The following is a 21,411-nucleotide window of genomic DNA, read 5'->3' on the forward strand; positions in this document are numbered from 1 at the left end:
TCAAAGGTCCCTCCATTCCCTGGCATCCTCGACAAACCTCTGCTCCCGTCACTCACAAACAGTCTAGCACACACACGCCCATTTCAACCTCTCTCTCCCAAGCTCAAGGCGTGCAGGTTAGGTTACTCCCTAGCCGCATGCACATCACACCTTGGGCGGCCAGCCGGCGGCCATCGCACCCGAACAATCTAACATATGATTTGCAGGAGCTATCTTCCTCACTCCCTTTCTCCTCCTCAAGTTCTATCTAATAATAATAATAATAATACCCTCTTCAGGGAGGGAGGAGGAGTAAATTCCAGGCTAGACACCTGGCACCAATTATTAATAACGACCGGGGGGGCGTTCTGCTTGACAAAAAGGACGCTTATTTTTAGACCAAGCTGTCCTGCCTGTCAATGCTGTCATTCCTCCGCTCCAAACAAACCAACCCCATCTCTCTCTCTCTCTCTCTTCTTCCTTTCAAAGAAATCATTGGTCCCAGCCGCCAGGCTGCGGGGATGTGTTTCGAGTCTTTTTTTTTTTTCAAAATTCCCGAGTTTCTATTTTGGTCTCTATTAGAACATTCCCCCCCCCCCCCCCCCCAAGAGGCAAAAATGGATGATGATTTCATTTTCACGCAGTTTTGTTTTTATTCTATTTATTTTTTTTAGGAAATTGGTTTCAGAGATTTGAAACATGGCAAGCAAGCAGCTTTGCCTCTGCTCATCCAGCCAACCTTCTTCTCTATCAAGATTGTTCTCTCCAAGAATACTCACTTGTTTGTGCTATTGATTGCTTTTTCTATCTTTCTATCTTGAGTGTGTTCCCTGTTCTCTATCACATCTCTCAATAGAGGAATAGAGCAAAGCAAGCCAATTCATTGAATGTGCACACATAATACATTTTCTCTCCTTATTCAAATAAAAATCTCAACATTGTATTTCTTGGTTAGTAGATGTACCAGATGAGATGTCAGATCTAATAATCACTGTTAGAAAATTCAGTAAATGAAATGATTGCAAGAATTATTCTGAAACACTGATGAATACTACTATACTAAGCTGTAGAAAGATTCTATGCATGCTCAGCTCAACCTGCACACATTCATTTCCTCTGTACTTCTGACCACTAGATAAATCTTCAAATATATATATATATGTATCATCTCAAAAATAAAAAGAATATCTTCTCCCCTCTCTAGCTGGCCCCCCTCACCCGCAAAAAGAACCATACCCGAAAGGTTCCTACTACATCTCTAGTTACATCGCTCTCCCAGCCAGCATCTCCCATCCACTCAACTTAACACAACACTCTCCAAACTCACTCAAATCCGTCGCAACCTCGCACCTCACCACTCACTAACTCACTCATTAAATAATCTATCACAAAATCTGACCTGGTGACCTGGTGCTATTCCGCCCTCCCCTCCTCCCACAAGGCCAGGTTACGTATTTATTTATAATGGTGATGTGGGTGGTTTCATCATGGAAGTTGTGTTGTCTGGGTTTCTCCCTCTCTCCCTTTTTTTTTTTTTTTTTTGAAAACAGAAATGGAATACGGGTTCCAAGGATTCCCGCCCCGTTTGATATCAGGTGAATCTGTGATTGTGGGTTTTTGAAGGAGCCAAACCTCCTTGTTTGCCCATACTTGGCGACTGATCGAGGGAAAAGCTTGACGGCATTATGTGGGTTTGGAGTTGAGAAGAGGATGGAAGAGGGGGGGAGTATGTAATGTACCAACCTGGGAATAGAATAACTAGAGGTTATATGAACGGGGGGGTCCTGGTACTGAGATCCAGTGGAAGCGGCCCCCTGTTTTTTCCCCCGTGTTGACCAAGTGAGTCATTTACATCATTTATATTTCCTTTACAAAATATATAAATAGATAAATAAATAAATAAAATGATATGATCAAGATATAACTCCCGAGAGATAGTGATATCACGTTTCATCCGCTACGCGCGCGGGGAAACGCTCCTCCGTCACAAAACGTAAACGAAATTATGTATGTAATCAGACGAGGAGATGAAAATCGGGGACGATGGAGCCCAAAAAGGACCGTCAATGGATGAAGGTCAGGAATCACCCCGCCCACACATTGTACATAACAACGGCCTGGAGAGTGTTGATTCAAAAGGCTTGGAGGGTGGGAAGAGGGCTAGGAAAGTAGAACAAGGAAAGGAATCGCGAAATTGAAAACACCTCGGGAAGTTAGAGGACCAAACAAAGCCCTTCTTAAGAAAAACATAAAGGCGAAGAAAGGAGGAGGAGAATAGGAGAGAAAAAAGAAAGGATAAAGAGAGGGTTGGATTATATTTAGAGAGCTTTTCTCAGACCCATACACACCCCCTAAATATTATAGTTGTAATGTACTGTACAGAGAAAAAGAAAATTAAAAAAGAGAAGGAAAAAGAAAACCCATACTATAGACACCCATACACGCATGCTCACATGTACATTACAAAGCATACCCAGTAGCGAACTGGCTGCTGTAAGAGAAAAAATCGTAAACACCGATAGGGGTGAAGAGAGTAAAAAGAAAAAAAGGAAAAAGGGAAAGGGAACAGGTAGATAGGCATAGACATAGACATAATAACAAGAAACACCCTCATTTTGCGGTCCAGGGAGGGAGGGCGTAGATGAAAACGAACCCGATGGATACACATAGCCGATGTTCGTTCAAGTGAAGGTGGTGCTGACCATGCAAACGTAGGTAAAGATGGCGGACAAGATCGCCTAGATAGACAGAAAGGTAGGTAGGTTACAAGACATGCCTGATATTACCAATGTCAAGAAATACAATGGGAGATTCGGGAGATATGCTGGCAGGCTTCTGGAGAAGGTAGGTAGGTTCCCACGTTACAGTTTTCATGAACGTGCTATGCGAATCCAGGAGATCGGGCTTTTTCGAAAGAGAAGTCGATGTTGAAGTAGATACAACACGTCCGTTGAAAATGAGGTGGCATGTCTAAAGCCAACCGGAAAAAAGAAAAAAAAAAAAAAAAAATCTCCCCCCTCCCCGAGGTCAAACAGATAAGAAACGGGCCGGAAAAGCCACCCGCCCCATTAGCCGGGAACAGCCCGTTCAGACATGGACATGGACAACTGCATTCCCATAGAGTCACGCCGGGTTACTAGCGCCTGCTGCTGTTGCTTTTTCTCCTGCTGATACTCGAAGTGCTGGTGCTCGTCCCGATCCAAAGCACCGTCCAGGCCAAGATCGCGATCATCCGGCCTCTTCTCATTTGCACGGTCAAATTCGAGCGCATTGGCTAACTCGCTAGACATCGGGTCCAGCTCTTCTTCTGGTAGACCGGTTGCAAGAGAGACGAGCTTGCGGTGAACGTCGAGTTTGGTGCTCACGCCGGCATCTGCTTTTTGCTGGATGAGTTCTCTGATGGCTTTTTGGCGGGCTTTTTGGGCCTCGAAGAGCTGGCTGGTAACCTGGTATAAGAGGTTGAGGTCCTCGGGAGTCTTATTGTTGCTGTTGCTGGTGGTGTTGTTATTGGAACTCGAGCCCGAGCCCTCTCCGCCTCCGCTAGAGTTTATCTGAGCAGCCCGGGACTCCGGATCGACCCTAGCGTTCTGGAGACGTTTGAGGAGATGGAGTCGTTGAACCTGCTCTAGGAGAGATTCGTAGTCTCGCTTTACCTTGTTGAAACGTTCTAGTTTGCCTTCTAGGTCATCGGTTTCGTTCTCCTTTGCGGTTAGAGATGCTGCTTGTTTCCGAATATTTTCCCGATCCGATTCCACGTGTTCATACAGCCCTTGTGGGTTTCCAAAGTCTTCCTCGCCCTGGGGTGGCCACTTTATATCGCCATAAGCTAAGGCTAGCTTTCTGCTGGCCTCATCCACGATGGATCCTATTTTTGATAAAAGTGATGCGGTGACTTCGGAGCTGGTTGAAGGTCGGTAGACAGCTGTATTATCTGAGGTATTATTCAACTCAGCGTGATCCGTGTCTGTAACACTGTGGTGGGTCACTGATGACGGCGCTGGTGGATTGTCTTTATGGGGACGGGAAATTGTTTGAAGGATTGCGTTGGCACTTTCTCCCGCTTTATTGAGAATATCACCAGCTTCGGGACACTGTGATAAAAGCATGGTAGCTAGCCGGTAGCAGCCATTTTTGGCCGCTGCTAGAGCAGCTGTGTCGCCATTCGAATCTTGAGAAGATAGAAGCAAGGAGATCTGATGAGGAGGTAGAATATCATTTAGTTTATCCATCAATACTTGACAATAATATCGCGAACTCTTCCACTTGCCCTTACTCCTTGTTGTTGCGGCCAGGTGGTTGAAGACAGTTGCCCCAAACCAGTCTCTAAACGTGATCGTTTCTTGGAGGAGGTCCGCCAAATCCTGCATGGTCCCCTTTTCATAGTTGTTGGTGAATAAAACCGCGCGAACTAGTGGAGTCTCGTCATGATTTGACAACGCTTTTACATTCGCGCCTCGATTTATTAGGTCTCGAACGATATCGATGTCGCCCATAGAACACGCCCAGTGAAGAGCGGTATTTCCATGATCATCGATGGGCCTGTCAACTTGGAAATTCGCCGGTGGTTCTGGGGGCAGTATTCTTGTTGCTGCGGGGGCATCTCCCACAGTCATGAAGTAGTCTAAGAGTTGGTCACCATAGATGATATGCTGTTGCTCGATGATGCTTAGACTGACTTCATTCAGCCCACGCTTACGTTTCCGCGATTGCGTCGAGTGCTGGGACATCGGGGCCATATCCTCCTCTGCAATCATGGAGGACGACTCCATGCTTGCTTGTGCGACTGATTCATCGTCACGGAACGACTGGTTAACAGCCGAGAAATGCGGCTCTTGACTAAAGCTTGGTTGTGACATCGGCGGTTGTACAGCTTGCTGCTGTTTCCTTGGGGAGAATGACAACTCTTCAGACACAAGTCTTCTATTGGGGGCGACAGTTTTTTGTACCCTTGGTCTCGACGATGCAGCCGTTGTATGCTTCGGAGCTGGTGGAGGGCTCCTATCCCCAGCAACGAAGTCAAAAATGGGTAGGAGCTTATCAAGAATCCCGTTCCGCTCAGCTAATTCTCGACCCTCTTGAAGCGGCACCCATGTTCCTGAACACCGGGGTCAGCTCAAAGCTGCAATAGGACCATGCGCACAGTGTTCTACAGATAGTCTATTGCAGAGAGAAAATATACCTTGATATTTTCCATACCCGCCCTGGACCTTCTCGTGGACGCCTTTCTGGACCTCCCTCTCGAGAATGCGGGTTCTCGCGGGTTTATCCAGCCCAGCTACCTTGAGAATATGGGTCGCGTTGATCCAGTCATCTGCACGCCGTCGCATAACATTATCAGAGCCCACTTTGAACTCATAGACGGGCACCTAGGTGAAGTAACCAAACATTAGCCACAGGTCTCGCAGAAAGAAAATAGAATCCTGGGATCATAGCACGATAAAAAATAACACTCACACTGCTGTACGTAGCAGAGTATATTTTATTACCCCACGTACTTGCTGCAGCCATGATGGATGGATGATGAAAGTAATCAATAACAGATGAGCGGGCAAGGCGCAGCGGGTGACGGAAATGCACCAATGGAAGAAGAGCAAGGACCCCTTAAAAAGAAATGAGATGGGATAGATACTATGGCATTTAGAGAGTTAGTGATGTGCACGAAACCACGCAAGCAAACGCAAAGCAGCAGAGGCAGCGCATTTTTCCCCTTGACGGCGACTACAATAGATGGTTGCAGACGAGAGTGCGATTTGCGGGACAACTGGGAGACGCGACGGAGCCTTGTTTCTCGCGTAAAGTGGAAGATGCTTTCTTGGGCCCGGAACAACAAGGCGCCGGGCTTCCGAGAACCCCAGAGCCGCATCACGCAGGAACCACAGGAAACAACAAAGGGAGAGAGAGAGAGAGAACAATTAATCGGCTTGACGACGGCAACGCAGTTCAAGATACATACACACATACACACATACACACATATACACATATACACATACGGAAACACACGCAGCGGTTTCTGCTGAGAGGTAGTCAGGAGCTGCAATCATGGCACATGCCGAGGCTGTTAAGGATGTCAGGCGTGAGTTAATTCTCTTTCCAGATCGTTCAATTCCTACCGACAAACCAAACACACCCCCAATTGAATGAATGAATGATCCAATTCCTAACCTGATTTATGGACAACATAGCTGCGACCAGAGAAGAAATGTCCCAGGCTAGATTACCTCTTGCCTACCGAGACAGCTGTGCACATCTCCTAATCCCACTGAACCGATGTCGATATGAAGAATACTATCTGCCTTGGAAGTGCGAGGTACGATCCCGCAATTGCACAATTCACATACAATTATCGCGCAGCCCCCCTTCCCCTTCCCCACCTCTTCAAAATAGCATATACTGACAGCATCTGGTTGCGCTGGTTAGAACGAGAGACATTCCTACGAAAAATGCCAGTATGAGGAGTTCAAGCTGCGGGTTGCGAAGATGGACGAGCTGCGGGCAGCCAAGGGTGGTGCCAGGAGCAATTAGACATTAGAGGGGGGGATCTGGAGTTGCTGTTTGCGTGTTTTCTGTTTGCATTTTCCACTATCCTGAGCATTATGTTGAGAATTTCTCCATTGGAAAAATTGTTGCTGTATTGTATATATATAGTAAAGACTTTCTTTTACTTGATACCTTTTTTCCGTCCAAAAGAAAAGAATCATAAATAAGACTTATCTCGTCGGACCTTGTTGTATATTCTCAATGCAGTATCGCAACTCTCTTGCGCCATGCAACTAACTCCAATGGCGGCGATTTGTGGCCAAGAGCGAAGACGGAGGATATTTATAGCGACCAACGCGATGGGCATACATATACTGCGTCAAACCTGCCTGTCAGCCAGCATGGATAGTATTACTGGACTTTTATTGGGCTTCAAAGATCGTCCCAGATTACGTAGGATTATTATGAGGTTGATCGGCTCTAGTGACACCCAACCAACTTCCGATTATAAGAGAAGCATGCTGTACAGCGTATTAAAGTATTAATTATCCCGCCGTGTCCCGCCCGGATTCGAACTTCAGCCCGCATCCCAATGGCTGATTTATAAGCAGGAAGCGGAGACGAGGGAAGCCGGGAGAAGTCTGGAGGGAATATCATGGGCAAAGGATTAAGGATTCCACTGCCAGATGTTGTATTTATCAGCTTTCGAGGGCCACGGCAAGCTAACAAGAGTGCATGTACTCCGTATGGTGGGTGAGCGAAGGCTCCTCAATTAGCCGATCTGTGTTAAAAATAATATTAAATTATCCGTCATCTCTGACAGAGTGGTATTGGGGGTGAAGAAACATGATAGTTATATTTTTGCCCTAGCTCGATATCCATGCTGTACCCGAGCATAATAACCTGGCCACAAGATAGTTTCTTTGACCATGATAATGTGTGTAGTTGCAGGTCTAGGGTTGATTGTGCGCAGGGGCTTTATATTATTGGTGATGCATGGATGGATATCTTCTCTTTACTTACACATACGGAGTACTATGGAAGCAGATTTGGATCAACAACAGATATGGAATCAGTCAATGGGTAGTTAGTGCCGTAACTTTACGGTCTAAATAGCTCTGTAAATATGGAATAATGCGAAATATCCAGCCCCGATATACCCCTCCATGGAGCTCCGCAGAAACCCCCTCTGCTCCGGGCCTATGGTTAGTTATTATTATTATTATTATTATTATTGCTGGTGCTGCGGTTACAATCCACTAAGAAAGACGAACAACACTAAGAAGTTAAAACTTACCGGCGTTCATTCTCGTGTGATATAAAAGATCTCGACATGGAAGCGGGCCATCGGAAATAATTCTTCTTAAATACTTTAATTTTTACTTTCCTCCTCCACACAATCCAATTCCTCCTTTTTTTATATATATATATTTTTTTTGTGTTCTTGCGCCGTTCGGCAAAGCTGCTTCGAAATCCCGAACAGTCTATATTTTTTTTGCCTCCCCCCGGCCGAAAGAGGAAACTTTCTTTTTTTTTAATATATTCCATTCCGTCCATCAAACACCCGCAGCAACGACAATTTTCCCGCATAATTTGCCCTTCCTTTTAGCCTTCCCCTAGGCCTGTGAGGCCGCCTGTATTCCAGCTGTCTACACTCTTTCACCATCCCGACGAGCTAAATATATGAACTAGCTTCTGTCGTCATGGGCCTGCTGTAAGAGAAAAGAGAAAAAAAAAAACCCCTCCCTCAACTCCAACCCCTCCCCCTTCGCATTTTTATAACGAAGCACCCATTTCTCACCGCTAAATTGTCTCATATAGAGCGCTTGGCACCCCGCTGGCCTGGCCGGAAGCGAAGAAGAATGCAAAGCAGGTCAGGGAATGGGGAATTGAAGTATGCGCGCGCGTCTCTCCTTTCCAGCCCGGATTAAAATGTCCTTAATTATGCCGCTAACGCTTATTCCGCTCAGCAACTTCTGGCCATCTGGAGAAAGGCGAAGGGCAAGGAACGAGATGCCCTGCTCTGGGGCGATGAGGTATGAGATCAATTATCCAACTTGAGTATATGATTTCCTCCTGATTGGTTTGCTGATGGTGATTTTCTGTTTGCGGAGAAAAACAGGTTGAGTACCTTGTCGTAGCCGTGGATGAGAAGGCACAGAAAGTGCGCCTTTCCCTCCGCCAGGCGGATATCTTGGATTCGCTCGCTCACGAGGAAGCGCAGGCAAATGGGAAGTTGGTGCAGGGGCTTCTGGATGGAGTGTATGTGATTATGATCAATAACGTGCTCCGTTTGCGCTATCCCTACGTTGTCATTGATCCGTATGTGGGGAGGATTTTAATTTGGTACATTGCTGCTAATGTCGCCCGTTTTGTTGTTGATACAGAAAGGAGCCACTTCCCAAGTTCCACCCGGAGTTTGGACGGTTTATGTTGGAGGCGACCCCAGGTCAGCCATGGGGAATCGGATTCGAAGATCTCTTAAAGGTGGAGTCTAACATGAAGTGGAGGTGCGTTCCCTCTCTAAGAAAAATTTCTATCAAAGCGCTCGAGCTTCAAATGCGCTGTGTATAACCTGCTAACATGTGCGTATGGTGAACAGGAGAGTTATTGCGAAAAAGCATATGGCACCGAATGAGTATCCCATAACCCTCACCACATTCCCACGGCTAGGCACCAAGGACGACTTCACATATCCGTCCTACCCCCTCTCCGGCGGTGCGCTCCGCTCCCAATTCGTCCCCGACGAAATCGCAAACCCCCATATTCGCTTTCCCACACTAGCAGCGAATATCCGGTCCCGGAGAGGCCGAAAAGTGCGACTGAATGTCCCGGTGTTTCGAGATACGAATACTCCATGGCCATTTAATGACCCTACCGTCAACTACGATCTCCATAACTGGCCAGAGGACGATGATGTCCGCAAGGGAGCTGTGAAACAGAATCATGTGTATATGGATGCCATGGCGTTTGGAATGGGAAGTTGTTGCTTGCAGATCACCTTTCAGTGCAAGAATATTAAAGAGGGGCGGAGACTTTATGACCAGTTAAGCCCACTGGGCCCGATAATGCTGGCATTGACCGCTGCTACACCGATTTACAAAGGGTTCTTAGTGGACACTGACGTGCGGTGGAACCAGATCAGCAACGCGGTTGATTGCCGCACTCCTGAAGAGCTGGGAGAAAAGGTACGTTTTGACACTTCTAATCTAATTCGGGAGCAAATACTTTAACCCCTCCTCCAGTAAGTTACGATTCTAGTTCTAACAGGGAGGGGGGGAAAATGAAATTAGCCGCTCAAAAATGACCGCTGGCGCATCCCAAAGTCGAGATATGCCTCCAACTCCACATACATATCCCAGGATCCGCGGCTGCGACCTGAATACATGGACCCAGACCTTGTCATCGACGAAGACATCAAGAGACGCCTCCTGGACGGCGGCATGGATGACCTGCTGGCCACCCACTTCGCCCACCTCTTCATCCGCGACCCCATCGTAATCTTCGCCGAGGACCTCCAAGAACTTGACCTCAACCAAACCAACCACTTCGAGAACCTACAGTCGACAAACTGGCAACACATCCGCTTCAAGCCACCGCCGGCCGAAAACGACATCGGCTGGCGCGTCGAGTTCCGCCCCATGGAGATCCAAATGACCGATTTCGAAAACGCCGCCTTCAGCGTATTCATGGTGCTCATCACCCGAGCCATCCTCAGTTTCGATCTGAACCTCTACATCCCCATCCCGCGCACGACTGAGAACATGGAAACCGCCCACGCTCGCGATGCCGTCCTCGAGCAGAAATTCTACTTCCGCAAAGACCCCTTCCCACACCGTATCCCGCGCCCACAGCAACAGCAACAGCAGCCTTCCTACAGCAACCAAACAAATACCAGCGGAAACGTCTCAGAGTCCAGCTCCCGTTGCTCCTCCGGCTTCTCAACTCCGAACCTACGCCCCGTCGAATCCGAGTACGAGCTCATGACCATCGCAGAGATCGTCAACGGGACACAGGACGGGTTTCCGGGCCTGATCCCGCTGGTCGAGTCGTATCTCAACGGCGTCAATGTCGATGTGGAGACGCGGTGTCAGCTGGCGACGTACCTAGAGCTTATCCGGCGGCGTGCAGATGGCAGTTTGTGGACGAATGCGAAGTGGATCCGTGAGTTTGTGGCTAAGCACCCGGAGTATAAGCATGATAGTGTGGTCTCGGAGAAGATCTGCTTTGATCTTGTTAATGCTGTTGAGGAGGTTACGGAGAAGGAAGGGAAGGGTGGGAGTGTTGGGTGGGAGATGTTGAGTAGGACTACGGAGTGATTTTTTCTTTTCCCCCTTTTGCCCACTTCTCTTTCGCCCTTTTTTCCATTTCTTTCTATTTCATTTTTTCCCCCATTTACTGTTACTTGTATAACGCTGTTTACGTCCTGACTCCTGCGTTCTGGCTTTCTTCATACTTTTTGCTCTAGATCTTTGTCATGATGTCATTTCTAACGATATAATTGTCTACTTCATTCAGGGGCGGTGGTAACTGCTTTTTGCTAGGAATATTTAGACTCACCCCCAATGGTGGAATCAATGACCAAAGATATTTTGCCTTCTTTTTTTAACATTTTTCATTTCTTTCTATACGATGTGATTTACCATTCATTTCTGGCGGGGAAATCATGATTATGAATTAGTTTAGAGATGGATGGGTATTTCGCCAACCCCCCTTTGGTTCCTCTCTTTCATGCTCTTGTCTCATGCCCACTCACACGCACGCTTAAGATCTCATTATGGAAGATGCATAAAAGACCTATACTCTGTACATACAGAGTACATCTGACTACTTCATCGCAACACGATAATTCCTACTAAGTGTAAATCTAATGTATTTAAACCCCCTTTTTTATACACCGGCACTAACATCCCCCCTAACCTTCTTTTTTTCCTTTCTTCTTTTCCTTACTCTTTTTCTTTTTGCTTCATTGTTAAGTTACGGGACTGAAACGCTTGCATTTACAGTACGTCCTGTTCAAGTTTCCTATTACCAGGTTGTTCAATTGGCAAACTGCTAGCCTTGGTGGTTATCAAAGCATGACGCTATTAACAGCCACAGCCAGCTGAGTTTAAGAGCCTGCCGCCATCATCCTCCTACCTAACAGCAGGCAGACGGAAGCTGTCATATGATGGGAAACAGAGATAGGGGCAACGGGGCTTTCTGTCTCGGACGTACTATGCATCAGAATCTCTTGAGTATAGTTAGCCTCAGCCCATCCTTCTCCATGAAATATGCGGTCCCAATTGCGCAATTGGCTAGCTACCCAATCCTTCTACACCGCCAGTATAACTACTAAAAGTTTGACTACCAGCAAGGTACATGTACATACATATACACATTACATTAATCAACTCAAGCAAGAAGAACACCTCACCATATTGGTAAATTTCATAAACCAAACAACTCAACCCACGGAAATTCCCCCTCAGTTTCCCTCCTGGATCAACCTCCCTAGTATCTAGGATGAGGGCAATCCATCTCTGGTATTCCGTGAAAGCTACTTGAGCTCTCCGGGGTTCTGCCGACTCTCCCCCCCGTTCAAGGGATACCCATGGTTGAGCTTGAGAAGAAACAAAGATGCTCCAGCACCGTTTCTGAAAATAGCAGCAGTACATCCTCGCAATATGACGCGAAACAGAGCATTTCCAAGGGTTTCCAATGGCAAGGCAAACTTGACTTAAGCTAGCTAACTACCTGTGATAAATGCTGTTGGCCTGTAGTATATTAAATTACGTGATAACATCCAAAACGTTCAGCGCTGGCTGTGACTTCCGCGCCCAGGCATTCCGCCCAATATCAAATTACCAGGAAAGCCAGCTCTCTCTCAATTAAGGGGCCTTGCTCGACGTATCAACAAATTATTATCGCCCTATGCATATATAAGTATAGAAGCACTCATGATTATCAGTGAGCGAAGAAAATAGTGTCCAGATTGAAAGAACCATCAGTAAAAAAAATCCTTCCCTCAAAATAGACCATCAAACAGTCTCAAAAGCTCATCAGACCCCTGGCCTGCATTGCCTCCAATCTCCTTGATCCTCTCAACAGCCCAGCCCATGGCCTTGTCCCCGACAAGTTCCCAGGTATCCTTCTCGTCCAGACACTTCTTCTTCAAATACGCTAAGACAACAAGTGTCGCAACAATAGATCTCTGCTTTGTATCCTTGCTGCCGACTCCAGATTGTTTTCCCAATATGGCTGCCCAATCTAGTTTCTTTTCGGCTTCCGACGCGTTGAGATCCATGATCGCAAATACATTGTCTTCCCACATCCATGATCCCTCGAAGGACTGATGCGATATCAAGGCGTGGACCTTATCCTGCGGCGACTTTGACTCTTTAGGTTCGGACTCTGACTTAAAGAATCTTGCCAGCTTTTGTTTCGCTGATGGTACCACGCTGGATCTTTTCCTGGCGAAAACGTTTGCTGACTTGGCCAAATCGTCACTTTTGCTCACTATGCCGTCCAGTCGCTCGCCACGTTTGAGTGCTAAGTAGTAGAAACCATCTTGTAAGCAATCTATTCACAAACGTAGGCGGACAACACACGCTTCTATACACAAACTGGGAATGCAAAAGGTGGAAACTATGCATGGTGAGAACTTACGAATATCAATACCGGATGAGGTTGACACGGCTGGTGGGCCTAAAGGAGATAAGAGTCGATTAGTACTAGAAAACGGCAAATTAAGGGATGAGGGTTTGGGATGTAGAGATGAATAGAAAGACGCCAAAGTAAGAGGGCGTGTGGGGGCTTGGTTCATTGACTGGAAGGAGAGGGATAAGTGTCGCACCGAAAGGTGAGCTGGTTGCTTGCCCTGGAGGCGGAGGAGCTGATCCAAATAAACGCGTAGAGGCAGATTGAGGAGGGGCGGCAAAACGTGATTGTGTATGGGAAGAGCTAGATGTAGAGAAAGGAGACCCGAAACCACCAGAAGCTAAGGGTTCTCCCAAAGGTGAATCTGGCGTGTTGTTTGTTAGAACTGAGCCAAATGGAGAGTGAGGGGGAGGTTGAGATGGTGCAGCAAAGGGCAATTGGGTTATAGTGGAGCTAGATGTTGAGAAAGTAGATCCAAAACCTCCAAAGGCTGTAGGTCCGCCAACGCTTGAACCCGGAAGGTTATATGCTGGAGCTGAGCCAAAAAGTGCGGTGGTATTTGAAGCTGATGGATTTAGAGAAGGCGAAGCAAATAAGGATGTCGGGTTAGGGGAAGGCGGAGGAGCAGCAGGATGGGACAGAAGTGGGGGTGAATAATTAGAGAAAGAACCTCGTGGACTGGGCGAAGCCTTACCAGACATAGTGGAATAACGAGGCATAGTACAAAGCTCCTCTGTGTACTCCTCCTGGTCATAATCCATGACAAAACCTGTATCGCCGTCAAACGACTCCTCATCGTCTGTATGATCCCGGTCGCCAGCAGTTTCAGAAATAGGATGATTGCGAATACCTGGCAGTCCTGCTTCTGCCTTCTTGTCCGCCTTGCCCCCATCCGTGGTTGACTCCACAGCGACAAAGGAGCAATATTTCCCAGCCACTTGAAACTGAATCCCGAGTCGAACAGCTTCGCGCTTCACAATATCCTCCTTTTTGCTTTCATGCTCGTTGACAATTAGCTGCCCCTTCTCATTCTTCGTATGGTATATCCACCCTCGGCCTTCTTCTAGTTCAAGTGTCACTTTCCGCGCAGCCAGTTGATGAAGCTTTGTGCCTTGGCCAATATCCTCTAGCGGAATTTTCAACATCAAAGGGCCGTGTTTCGAAGTGGCCCTGAGAACGAGTGATTTGAGGGCTGCACTAGGAGCGTCCGGAGACAGAAGGAAATAAACAGTGGTCCTCGTAAATGGGTAGAGCGTAGGTATTTTGTAAGGCGCCTGGAGAACCTTGGGAGGCTGTAGTTTAGGGAGATTAGCGTCAAGGGGGACAGTGATGGATTTGATGTCAGGCTCCTGATAGGAAGGGTCGAACAGCGAGATCGGTTCCTTCGATTGTGGGGTTTCTTTCTGTGCGTCCACCTCTATGGGTTCGGCTGAACGCTCTGCGGGACGACCAAAGTTCTCTCCGGTGGGAATTGCGTTTGGTTTCTCGATAAGCTCGAAATCCTCTTCCCCATCATTCTCATAAACAATTTCAGCAGTATAATCCTTAATATGAGGCGTCAAGGCTCCCTTCAACATGCGGACAACCTTTTTGTCCAGTTGTTCGTTATCGCCAACGAACTGTGCGAAGCCATCACCAGCTCTTGCAATGCCCTCGATAAGGGATTGGGATGCGCCACTGCCGATACCCAAGCTGAACAGTCGAATGGGCTGCTCAGACACCACTTCGTTAAGGTAGGCAAAGAGCGTTTTCTGGTCCCAAATTTCACCGTCCGAGAGTAACAGAACATCCAAATCCAGGTCCTTGAGACGATTTTTCACCGTAGCCTTCACAGGCTCGAGCATCTCTGTCCCTCCGAAATCCGCAGCTATCGAATCCACGTACTGAAGGGCCGCCTTTAGGGAGGAAGCATCGTATGTTTTACTTTTGTTCCACATGAAGGAATGGCGCGAGCCAAAAGAGCAAATATTAAACTTGACACCGACTGGAAGGGATTTGAGGAAAACTCTCAATGCTGATTGAAGGGTCTTAATATTTCCTGTCATACTCCCACTTCGATCAATGATGAAAACGATTTCCGGGTTATTATTCGGGATGTTGAACTTGGGAACGAGTGTTGCCATCACAGCTCGCTGGTTGGGAATAGTCGGGTGTTTCTCCACAAATGCGCTTGGTACATCCTGATCTTTTGCATTGACGATCAACACAAAGTCCGTATCGAAAAATGCATTTCCTTGCTGCATAGTGTGTGCCGCAGAAGCGAGATTTGGTTCAAACAAGTCTTGGGCAGCAACTGATGTCCGGCCCAGCGTGATTGCAACGGGGTGAGTTGGAGAATGCAGGCCGCGGATGGTGGATCCTCTGTCCACTGAAACGTCTACCGTGATATTGATGGCACCCTTCTTTACAAAGCTGGCCAGGGATTGGCTCAATTCACCAGTGTCTACAGAAGAATTTGCATAGCGGGGGCAGATGATGGCTGGAATACTGAAACGGACACCATCCGCTTGAGAGTCATGCTGCAACTCGCCCAGGTAAGTAATCTGCACAACTGCTTTGGAACCCACGGGGATTTTGCCTATGCTAGTGGTGAAAGTGTCAGACGCCAGGGCGGACTGCTCCAACAGGGCTGCGGCCTGGCCTTTTTTGACAGCGTCCTGGTATTCGAGCTTAGCCTCCTGCCGTTCCTTCACGAGCCCATGGATGACTCGATTGTCAATTTCACACTTAAAACCCACAACGCTGACGCCATCGTGCAAAGGGAAAGTATACTTGACATCTCCTAATTCTCCTGATGTGGGATTAATGAAAGTCTGGGTCAAGGTTGTCCTGGAAGACGTCGACAGTATGGTGGAATGTGCTTTGAGGTCGACTTGGGGGATGTATTGGCGCGTTCCGGATGCCGAATACCAACACCCGCATTTTGGTAGTAGGTGATTTGGGCGGCGGGACATGGTTGCTAGTTTTTGACTTTGAGACAGGAAGATTAATAAGATCACTTAATATGTATGTATCGTAGAAGACAGCTTCCTCATATATAATTTTCAGAACAAGGGGTAAGTTACTGGCGAAGTTAATAAAAATGCCGCGCCACAATGTCAGCCAGCATGAATAATGATAGAAAGTCGAAAAGTATTCGACAGGAAACGGCGGAACCAAGGCATCCTTTATACTTGTTCCAGCCTTTTTAGTGCTGGGGCCTAGCCATCATCCACCATGGCTGTTTGTGTCTTGAACCCATCTCTCTGCCCGAGCGTGCAACACCAGTCTAACGGGCCACACGAGCCGAGAGGCGTTGGGCGACAAGCCTCAGCTCAGCAATGGTTGGCTCCACACCAAGCTCTCTCTCCCAAGGCTGTTCTTTCAAACGGGGAGATGGAAGAAATTTTGGCAGAGACCCTGCTTGCAGGGCGCCACGGCGGGTGTTATCATGCTGCCTGATGCTGTGACTCCTGTTGCCTATCTCCCCGCATCCTGTATTTTCCCCTGGCTTCCTCTGCCTGGTGAATTCTTCATTTCTGCCCTCTCTCTGTCTCTTTCCGGAGGAGGGAAGACGTTACATCTCCATCTTTCAGGCCAGCTCCTTTGATGTCACAAATATTCCGGAGAGAGCTCCCTTTGACGTCATGCCCGATTTGGCTAGATCCTTTCAACGATTAGTTAGTTACATCATCGCCATTTTATCCTGCGCAAAACATACACACAAGGATCAATTGGTGCAGAAAAAAAAAAAAAAAAAAAGAGAGAGCATCCCCTATCAGAATTCCTAGGTGAATCTTTTCTAGCTTTTTGTGTGTTCTACGAATATTCTCTATTGTTGGCTCGAATAAAATGGTAAAAAAAAAAGCTCTCAAGCCCACGGAAAACCTCGCTTTCAAGGGCTTCATCTTAGCTACATTACATTGGGTCTCCATTCATCGATAATCAAATGTCAATGATATTGCAGCCGAGTGCCTAATTTCCTAGCAAGAATTGAGCCGGGTAGGGCGGGAAGAGACAAAAGGAGAGGGGAAATAAAAATTTACAAGAAACCAAGAAGAAGATCAATCAATGGCTGTTGAAATTTCTCTCGTTACCCACATTCCACCAAACGTTTCGGCTAGAATCTACCAATAGAATAGAACAGCAATTGCATGACAACGTAAATAATTTATCCGATGGAACAACAGTGGCCTTCAAAATGAGAAAGAAAGAAATGAAAGAAAGAAATATCAAAAGCAACGTCGCTACTACCTCCCAGCTTGAAGATCCGGAACCCCAAAGTAAAAGTAATAACTGACGCATCACAATCCAAGCAAAAGACCGACCCAAGACGAGTAGAGAAAGAAATAAGAAGTAGAGAGCAGAGGTAAACAGGCACACAGGCTGTAGGTGAATTCACAATTTGGCTTCACCGATGCAGAAAGGAGGAATGGATATTGCTAAAAACAAAGCAAGGACACGGAAGCTAAATAACGCCAATCAGGTCTATCCCTATGGATATATATCAGAAGTTTTTAGTAAATAATAATAGTAATAATAATAAATCCCAAACCCTAACTCCATTTTTCGGTACTAAGAGTACACATTATAAGGTAGGCGAGTATATGTATATACCAGCATCTAAGAACGAGTTGATGATCGAGAATCCACACTGTTTTTAGGTCTGAGATTTGGGCCCAGCGAGGAGGGTTTATTATTGCCGGCCTTCCGAGTAAGTTTTGCATAATGTAGGCCACAAGCGTTGCAAAGAGTGCGAGCGCCATCTGGTCCGCGTCTCCACTCAGGAGTTTCTGCTCGATTACAACTATGGCATCGGCCAGGAGGGGCAGCTTTCTGTAAATTGGGGATCGTTAGTGCTAGCATTGGCTAAGATGGCTGGGAGTAAATGGCTATGCTAAGTTGAATAGGTAGGCGATGTGCTGTGCTTAAGATAAGGAAAATGGTAGGTGTACATACCCCTCGCCGCTTCTTAGTATCACCGCCGGCAAATCCACCCCCTCCTTTAAAATCTTCCCGATACATAGGCGGTTGTCCTTCCTTACGGATGCCGTTAGTTTTGTAAACTGGTCCCTGAGCTCGTTGCTCTGCCTGCTGCTCCGCTAGAACCTGTTCAACAGCCAGACTCCGAATTCTAGCCAGAGCATCAGATGTTCGACGGAGCGTCAGTACCAGATCATCAATCTCCGCCAATTGCGGTATCAATCCCACAACTGGCCCCGGCCGATTACTCTGGTGAGCTTTGGCACCAAAGTGGCTTGCGAACTCAGCTACTCTGCTACAGCCTTCGACAATCTGCTTAATAGTTAACGAAAAGGTGTAATGAACCAAAATATAGCTAGATACATACCTCGAGATAGGACGATTCAACATCATATCCGTCCAGTTGCCGTTTAACAGACTCGCTATGAGGTGCGGTAGTGCCATTAGTAACCCGTACCCCTTGTTGCATATCCTCGATGCGGGCTGGATCGATACCGTTTTGGTTCCAAGGGGGAACAAAACCTGACCGTGATTCATAGGGCGCAGTATGGTATTGTAGCGAAGGTGGGCCGTTGGGAGCGTGGGCGCCAAATGGTGCTGGTTGAGAGTATGGAGGATAGTTATTAGAAGACGACATCGCCCCTGCAGAAGATGGTCCACTGAACTCGTAGCTGGAACTTTGGGAGTTTGTCAGGGAGGGTGTCCCTGTTTTAGAGCTTTGAGTTGGTGACTTCCCCGAGCTTAGGGATGGGATTGATGGATTGCGAGAACCCTGGGATTGCGTTGACGCAAAACTCGATCGCTGCCCTTCAGGATGAGGTGGTCCGCTCTGGGCGCTCGAATGTGCGCTGAATGGATTATCCCTTAGGAATAATGTTGAGGTTAAAAATGGATTGGGAGGGCCACTAGGTCCCTCTGCACCTGGGCGGGCAACGATATTTGACGGCATGGCAGATGATACAGGGGGTTGTCCTGGGTTAGAGGAAGACGAAGCTGTGTGAGAATAGGGTAGAGTGTCGCTACCTAATGCTTCATGTATTGAAGGGAGAGATTGCCGTTGAATGGTATGCAGAGTTTGGTTGGGCGATTTCTGGTCCTTATCTTCGTCCCCGGGGTGTCTTGTATCGGTAGGAGAGACCTGCGCCGATCCGGCAGACGACAAATAATTATAAGAGTGGTGACCCGGATGATTAACAGTTGTCGGATTGACTTGCGGTGCAGTTGAAACAGACAATCCCGCCGCGCCTGGTGGGAATTGAGCGCTGCTCCGTTGACGGTCACTCTTGGCGGTTTCTAAATCCAGCTGGCCAATAGACGGTAACGACTCTCTATGTGCATCGCTCTGATGATGTAAACTGTTCCCGTGCTCCTTGACACCGTCCGCTTCCCGTCTCGGTGACTGAAATGGCGCTGTTGCTGAACCTGAAACTCCATAGACGGGCCAATGCCTGCCCGCCTCCCCTGTGACCATTTTGCCTGCGGTATGTTTTGGGTACTGACTTCGTCGACCTCCTAGGTGGAATCACACCAGCACAACCATCCACGTATTCTATGGCCCCCCAACAAATTCACACAAAGTATGCTCTTCAGAGACTTCACTTTAATCTCCGGAGACCGCCTAAAGTGCTGCCGCAAGCTGTTGTCGAACAATTTCCCTGTTTGCGCAATGACCTCAAAAGGGGCCAGGCAAAGCTACTTAGCTGCTGAGCTCCAACGTCACACAATGCTCAAGTCTTCTAGGCGCAGGAGGAGATATCTCGGATCAAATCAAAAGGAGTATTAGACTATCTCTTAAAAAGGAAAATCAAAATCAAAATAAAACAAAATAAAACAACAAAGGAAAATAAAACAACAAAGGAAAAGGAAAAGAAAGAGAGAGAGAGAGTAAGGAAGCAAACACCCTTTCAAAATGTATCTTGCAGGCCTTTCTCCTCCTTCCCTGCAGGAGGATTTGGACCTGATCAAGATCAAAGGACGGCAAGGTACCAAAGTAATAACGGGCGCTTTGAAATTGGGCGGCTGTGGGGCCGGACGCCTAAGTTTGTTCGTTGATTGATATTGGCAACAGTGGGAGATAAAAATGCACGAGATTTATGTAGAAAGCGAGGGAATTCAATCCAAGCTGGAGTGGAGGGACGGAATTATCGCTGATCAGATCCAGCTAATTCCGCAAATCACCTCCTGTTTATCCAGGAAACCAGGCCTGAAGCTACCAAATCAATATATACCGGGGTTTCGTCTCCGGAAAGTAACGAAGGTCGGGGCGGGGAACGGCAGAATATGGGCCTAGACGAACTGGGAGGCGACGAACCCAAATACAGAAGCTCGATTTTGATAAGTTAACGTAGTAGGATGGCACTTTTGATGTAGACAGGAAAAACGAGGTTGACGAGCGGGAGAAAGAAAGCCGAAAACAGGGCGGCGGTTGGACTAAAAAGAAAGATGAACAAGCTCCGAACCCACGTTGCCCGTGTCGAGCCAAGCGGGAGAGGTTGAGGTTGCAAGATTGCAGATGAGATTGGCAGAGGGCTTGGTATTGGTATTGCTGGTATTGCCTATACGTGCTTGCATGAACTTTCCAATGTCATGTATTTAATAATAATTCTGTACGGAGTAGTTACCGTCGTCCGTATGCCCATACACGGGCTGAGATTGGAGCATGTTCCACGTAATAATACAAGTGTATGTATAGTTATCTGACGTACGGTTCCGGCGTATTTTCCTGAGCAAGAGGGTTTATTCTCATTTATCCAGTGAAAACAACCCCTAATAATAATAATAATAATAATAATAATGTATGTGTTCTGGAATAAGGTGGGGCTCGAATTTTCACAGGCAAGATTTACATTATATTCGGCAACGCAACGGCTGTCCTGGCGACTTCCTCTGCGTATGAGTGTGTGTGTGTGCTTGATTCTCCGCTTCATAGTGCAGCACACCTTGGTTGCAAACTCACTTTCGAGTCTCGGGAAAATGATAACAGGCTTATTATTATCTTGGATATGATATGGTCCATGAGGGCGCAGCGTCTTCTGATTGAGTCAACCCACATTAACAAATTGAAGTTGCCGCTCGGAGGAACCTGATAAAATCGGGCTAGCTTGATGGGTTGTCAATCCAGCTAGTGGCCCCAGCAGAACAGAGTGTTCTGTTCCGTGTGGCCGCCTTGGGGACAGCATCAGTGCTGGCAGGGATCTAAGAAAAGCAAAGGGCCCTTGAGTCCTTGACACTGCCAGTTGTGTGTACAGAAATTTGAATCAGGGCAGTTCCGGAATAATCAAATCTCATTAAGTAATTCAGAATTGATTCAAATCAATTCGGATTTAAAACCTGCATAATATATCATAAAAT

At 47.2% G+C, this 21,411-nt stretch overlaps 7 protein-coding genes across 8 annotated transcripts; 4 read left to right on the forward strand and 3 right to left on the reverse strand.

Annotated features, from left to right (window-relative positions):
* Positions 1–1,077: 1,077 nt before the first annotated feature.
* Positions 1,078–5,958, reverse strand: BDBG_06585 (APSES transcription factor). The gene is made up of 3 exons (XM_002623100.2): positions 5,434–5,958; positions 5,159–5,345; positions 1,078–5,074 (listed from the first exon to the last, which is right to left on the reverse strand). Exons 1-3 carry the CDS (start codon positions 5,485–5,487, stop codon positions 3,048–3,050), a joined length of 2,268 nt encoding a protein of 755 aa, XP_002623146.1. The 5' UTR covers positions 5,488–5,958; the 3' UTR covers positions 1,078–3,047.
* Positions 5,831–7,079, forward strand: BDBG_06586 (NADH dehydrogenase (ubiquinone) 1 beta subcomplex 7). The gene is made up of 3 exons (XM_002623101.2): positions 5,831–6,055; positions 6,165–6,289; positions 6,400–7,079. Exons 1-3 carry the CDS (start codon positions 6,022–6,024, stop codon positions 6,502–6,504), a joined length of 264 nt encoding a protein of 87 aa, XP_002623147.1. The 5' UTR covers positions 5,831–6,021; the 3' UTR covers positions 6,505–7,079.
* A 593-nt stretch (positions 7,080–7,672) lies between these two features.
* BDBG_06587 (glutamate-cysteine ligase) lies at positions 7,673–11,974 on the forward strand. The gene is made up of 7 exons (XM_031722674.1): positions 7,673–8,173; positions 8,281–8,353; positions 8,430–8,495; positions 8,582–8,721; positions 8,847–8,969; positions 9,062–9,647; positions 9,753–11,974. The coding sequence occupies exons 1-7, from the start codon at positions 8,163–8,165 to the stop codon at positions 10,776–10,778; spliced, it is 2,025 nt and encodes a 674-aa protein (XP_031579512.1). The 5' UTR covers positions 7,673–8,162; the 3' UTR covers positions 10,779–11,974.
* BDBG_06588 lies at positions 11,692–16,817 on the reverse strand. 2 transcript variants are annotated; one of them, XM_031722676.1, is made up of 4 exons: positions 13,793–16,817; positions 13,295–13,462; positions 13,108–13,146; positions 11,692–12,990 (listed from the first exon to the last, which is right to left on the reverse strand). In XM_031722676.1, the coding sequence occupies exons 1-4, from the start codon at positions 16,050–16,052 to the stop codon at positions 12,467–12,469; spliced, it is 2,991 nt and encodes a 996-aa protein (XP_031579513.1). In that variant the 5' UTR covers positions 16,053–16,817; the 3' UTR covers positions 11,692–12,466. The 2 variants fall into 2 exon arrangements, with proteins under 2 accessions (XP_031579513.1, XP_031579514.1); XM_031722675.1 differs by having other exon boundaries at positions 13,295–16,817.
* On the forward strand, positions 16,142–17,500 carry BDBG_06589 (uncharacterized protein). The gene has a single exon (XM_031722677.1). It carries the CDS (start codon positions 16,315–16,317, stop codon positions 16,537–16,539), a length of 225 nt encoding a protein of 74 aa, XP_031579515.1. The 5' UTR covers positions 16,142–16,314; the 3' UTR covers positions 16,540–17,500.
* Positions 16,841–20,764, reverse strand: BDBG_06590 (NsdD protein). The gene is made up of 3 exons (XM_002623105.2): positions 18,428–20,764; positions 18,037–18,372; positions 16,841–17,913 (listed from the first exon to the last, which is right to left on the reverse strand). The coding sequence occupies exons 1-3, from the start codon at positions 19,529–19,531 to the stop codon at positions 17,701–17,703; spliced, it is 1,653 nt and encodes a 550-aa protein (XP_002623151.1). The 5' UTR covers positions 19,532–20,764; the 3' UTR covers positions 16,841–17,700.
* BDBG_06591 (uncharacterized protein) lies at positions 19,970–20,350 on the forward strand (the record flags this gene model as incomplete). The annotated part of the gene is made up of 2 exons (XM_002623106.1): positions 19,970–20,099; positions 20,160–20,350. 2 exons carry the CDS (start codon positions 19,970–19,972, stop codon positions 20,348–20,350), a joined length of 321 nt encoding a protein of 106 aa, XP_002623152.1.
* Positions 20,765–21,411: the final 647 nt, after the last annotated feature.

The sequence above is a fragment of the Blastomyces gilchristii genome (genome assembly GCF_000003855.2).
Source record: "Blastomyces gilchristii SLH14081 genomic scaffold supercont1.14, whole genome shotgun sequence".
NCBI lineage: Eukaryota > Fungi > Ascomycota > Eurotiomycetes > Onygenales > Ajellomycetaceae > Blastomyces > Blastomyces gilchristii.

Excerpts from the sequence above, each read along its gene's own strand:
- BDBG_06585 (XM_002623100.2), bottom strand. The coding sequence starts at position 5,487 with ATGGCTGCAGCAAGTACGTGGGGTAATAAAATATACTCTGCTACGTAC. Across the intron at positions 5,346-5,433 it reads ACTCTGCTACGTACAGCAGT|GTGCCCGTCTATGAGTTCAA; the intron begins GTGAGTGTTATT and ends TACTTCACCTAG. Across the intron at positions 5,075-5,158 it reads CGGGTATGGAAAATATCAAG|GAACATGGGTGCCGCTTCAA; the intron begins GTATATTTTCTC and ends CCCGGTGTTCAG.
- BDBG_06586 (XM_002623101.2), top strand. The coding sequence starts at position 6,022 with ATGGCACATGCCGAGGCTGTTAAGGATGTCAGGC. Across the intron at positions 6,056-6,164 it reads GGCTGTTAAGGATGTCAGGC|CTGCGACCAGAGAAGAAATG; the intron begins GTGAGTTAATTC and ends TGGACAACATAG. Across the intron at positions 6,290-6,399 it reads ATCTGCCTTGGAAGTGCGAG|AACGAGAGACATTCCTACGA; the intron begins GTACGATCCCGC and ends TGCGCTGGTTAG.
- BDBG_06587 (XM_031722674.1), top strand. Across the intron at positions 8,722-8,846 it reads CAGGGGCTTCTGGATGGAGT|AAAGGAGCCACTTCCCAAGT; the intron begins GTATGTGATTAT and ends TTGTTGATACAG. Across the intron at positions 8,970-9,061 it reads GAGTCTAACATGAAGTGGAG|GAGAGTTATTGCGAAAAAGC; the intron begins GTGCGTTCCCTC and ends TATGGTGAACAG.
- BDBG_06588 (XM_031722675.1), bottom strand. The coding sequence starts at position 16,052 with ATGTCCCGCCGCCCAAATCACCTACTACCAAAATGCGGGTGTTGGTAT. Across the intron at positions 13,147-13,294 it reads AGCAACCAGCTCACCTTTCG|GCCCACCAGCCGTGTCAACC; the intron begins GTGCGACACTTA and ends TATCTCCTTTAG. Across the intron at positions 12,991-13,107 it reads CTCATCCGGTATTGATATTC|CACTCAAACGTGGCGAGCGA; the intron begins GTAAGTTCTCAC and ends TCTACTACTTAG.
- BDBG_06589 (XM_031722677.1), top strand. The coding sequence starts at position 16,315 with ATGGCTGTTTGTGTCTTGAACCCATCTCTCTGCCCGAGCGTGCAACAC.
- BDBG_06590 (XM_002623105.2), bottom strand. The coding sequence starts at position 19,531 with ATGGTCACAGGGGAGGCGGGCAGGCATTGGCCCGTCTATGGAGTTTCA. Across the intron at positions 18,373-18,427 it reads TTGAATCGTCCTATCTCGAG|ATTGTCGAAGGCTGTAGCAG; the intron begins GTATGTATCTAG and ends ACTATTAAGCAG. Across the intron at positions 17,914-18,036 it reads ATACTAAGAAGCGGCGAGGG|AAAGCTGCCCCTCCTGGCCG; the intron begins GTATGTACACCT and ends CCCAATTTACAG.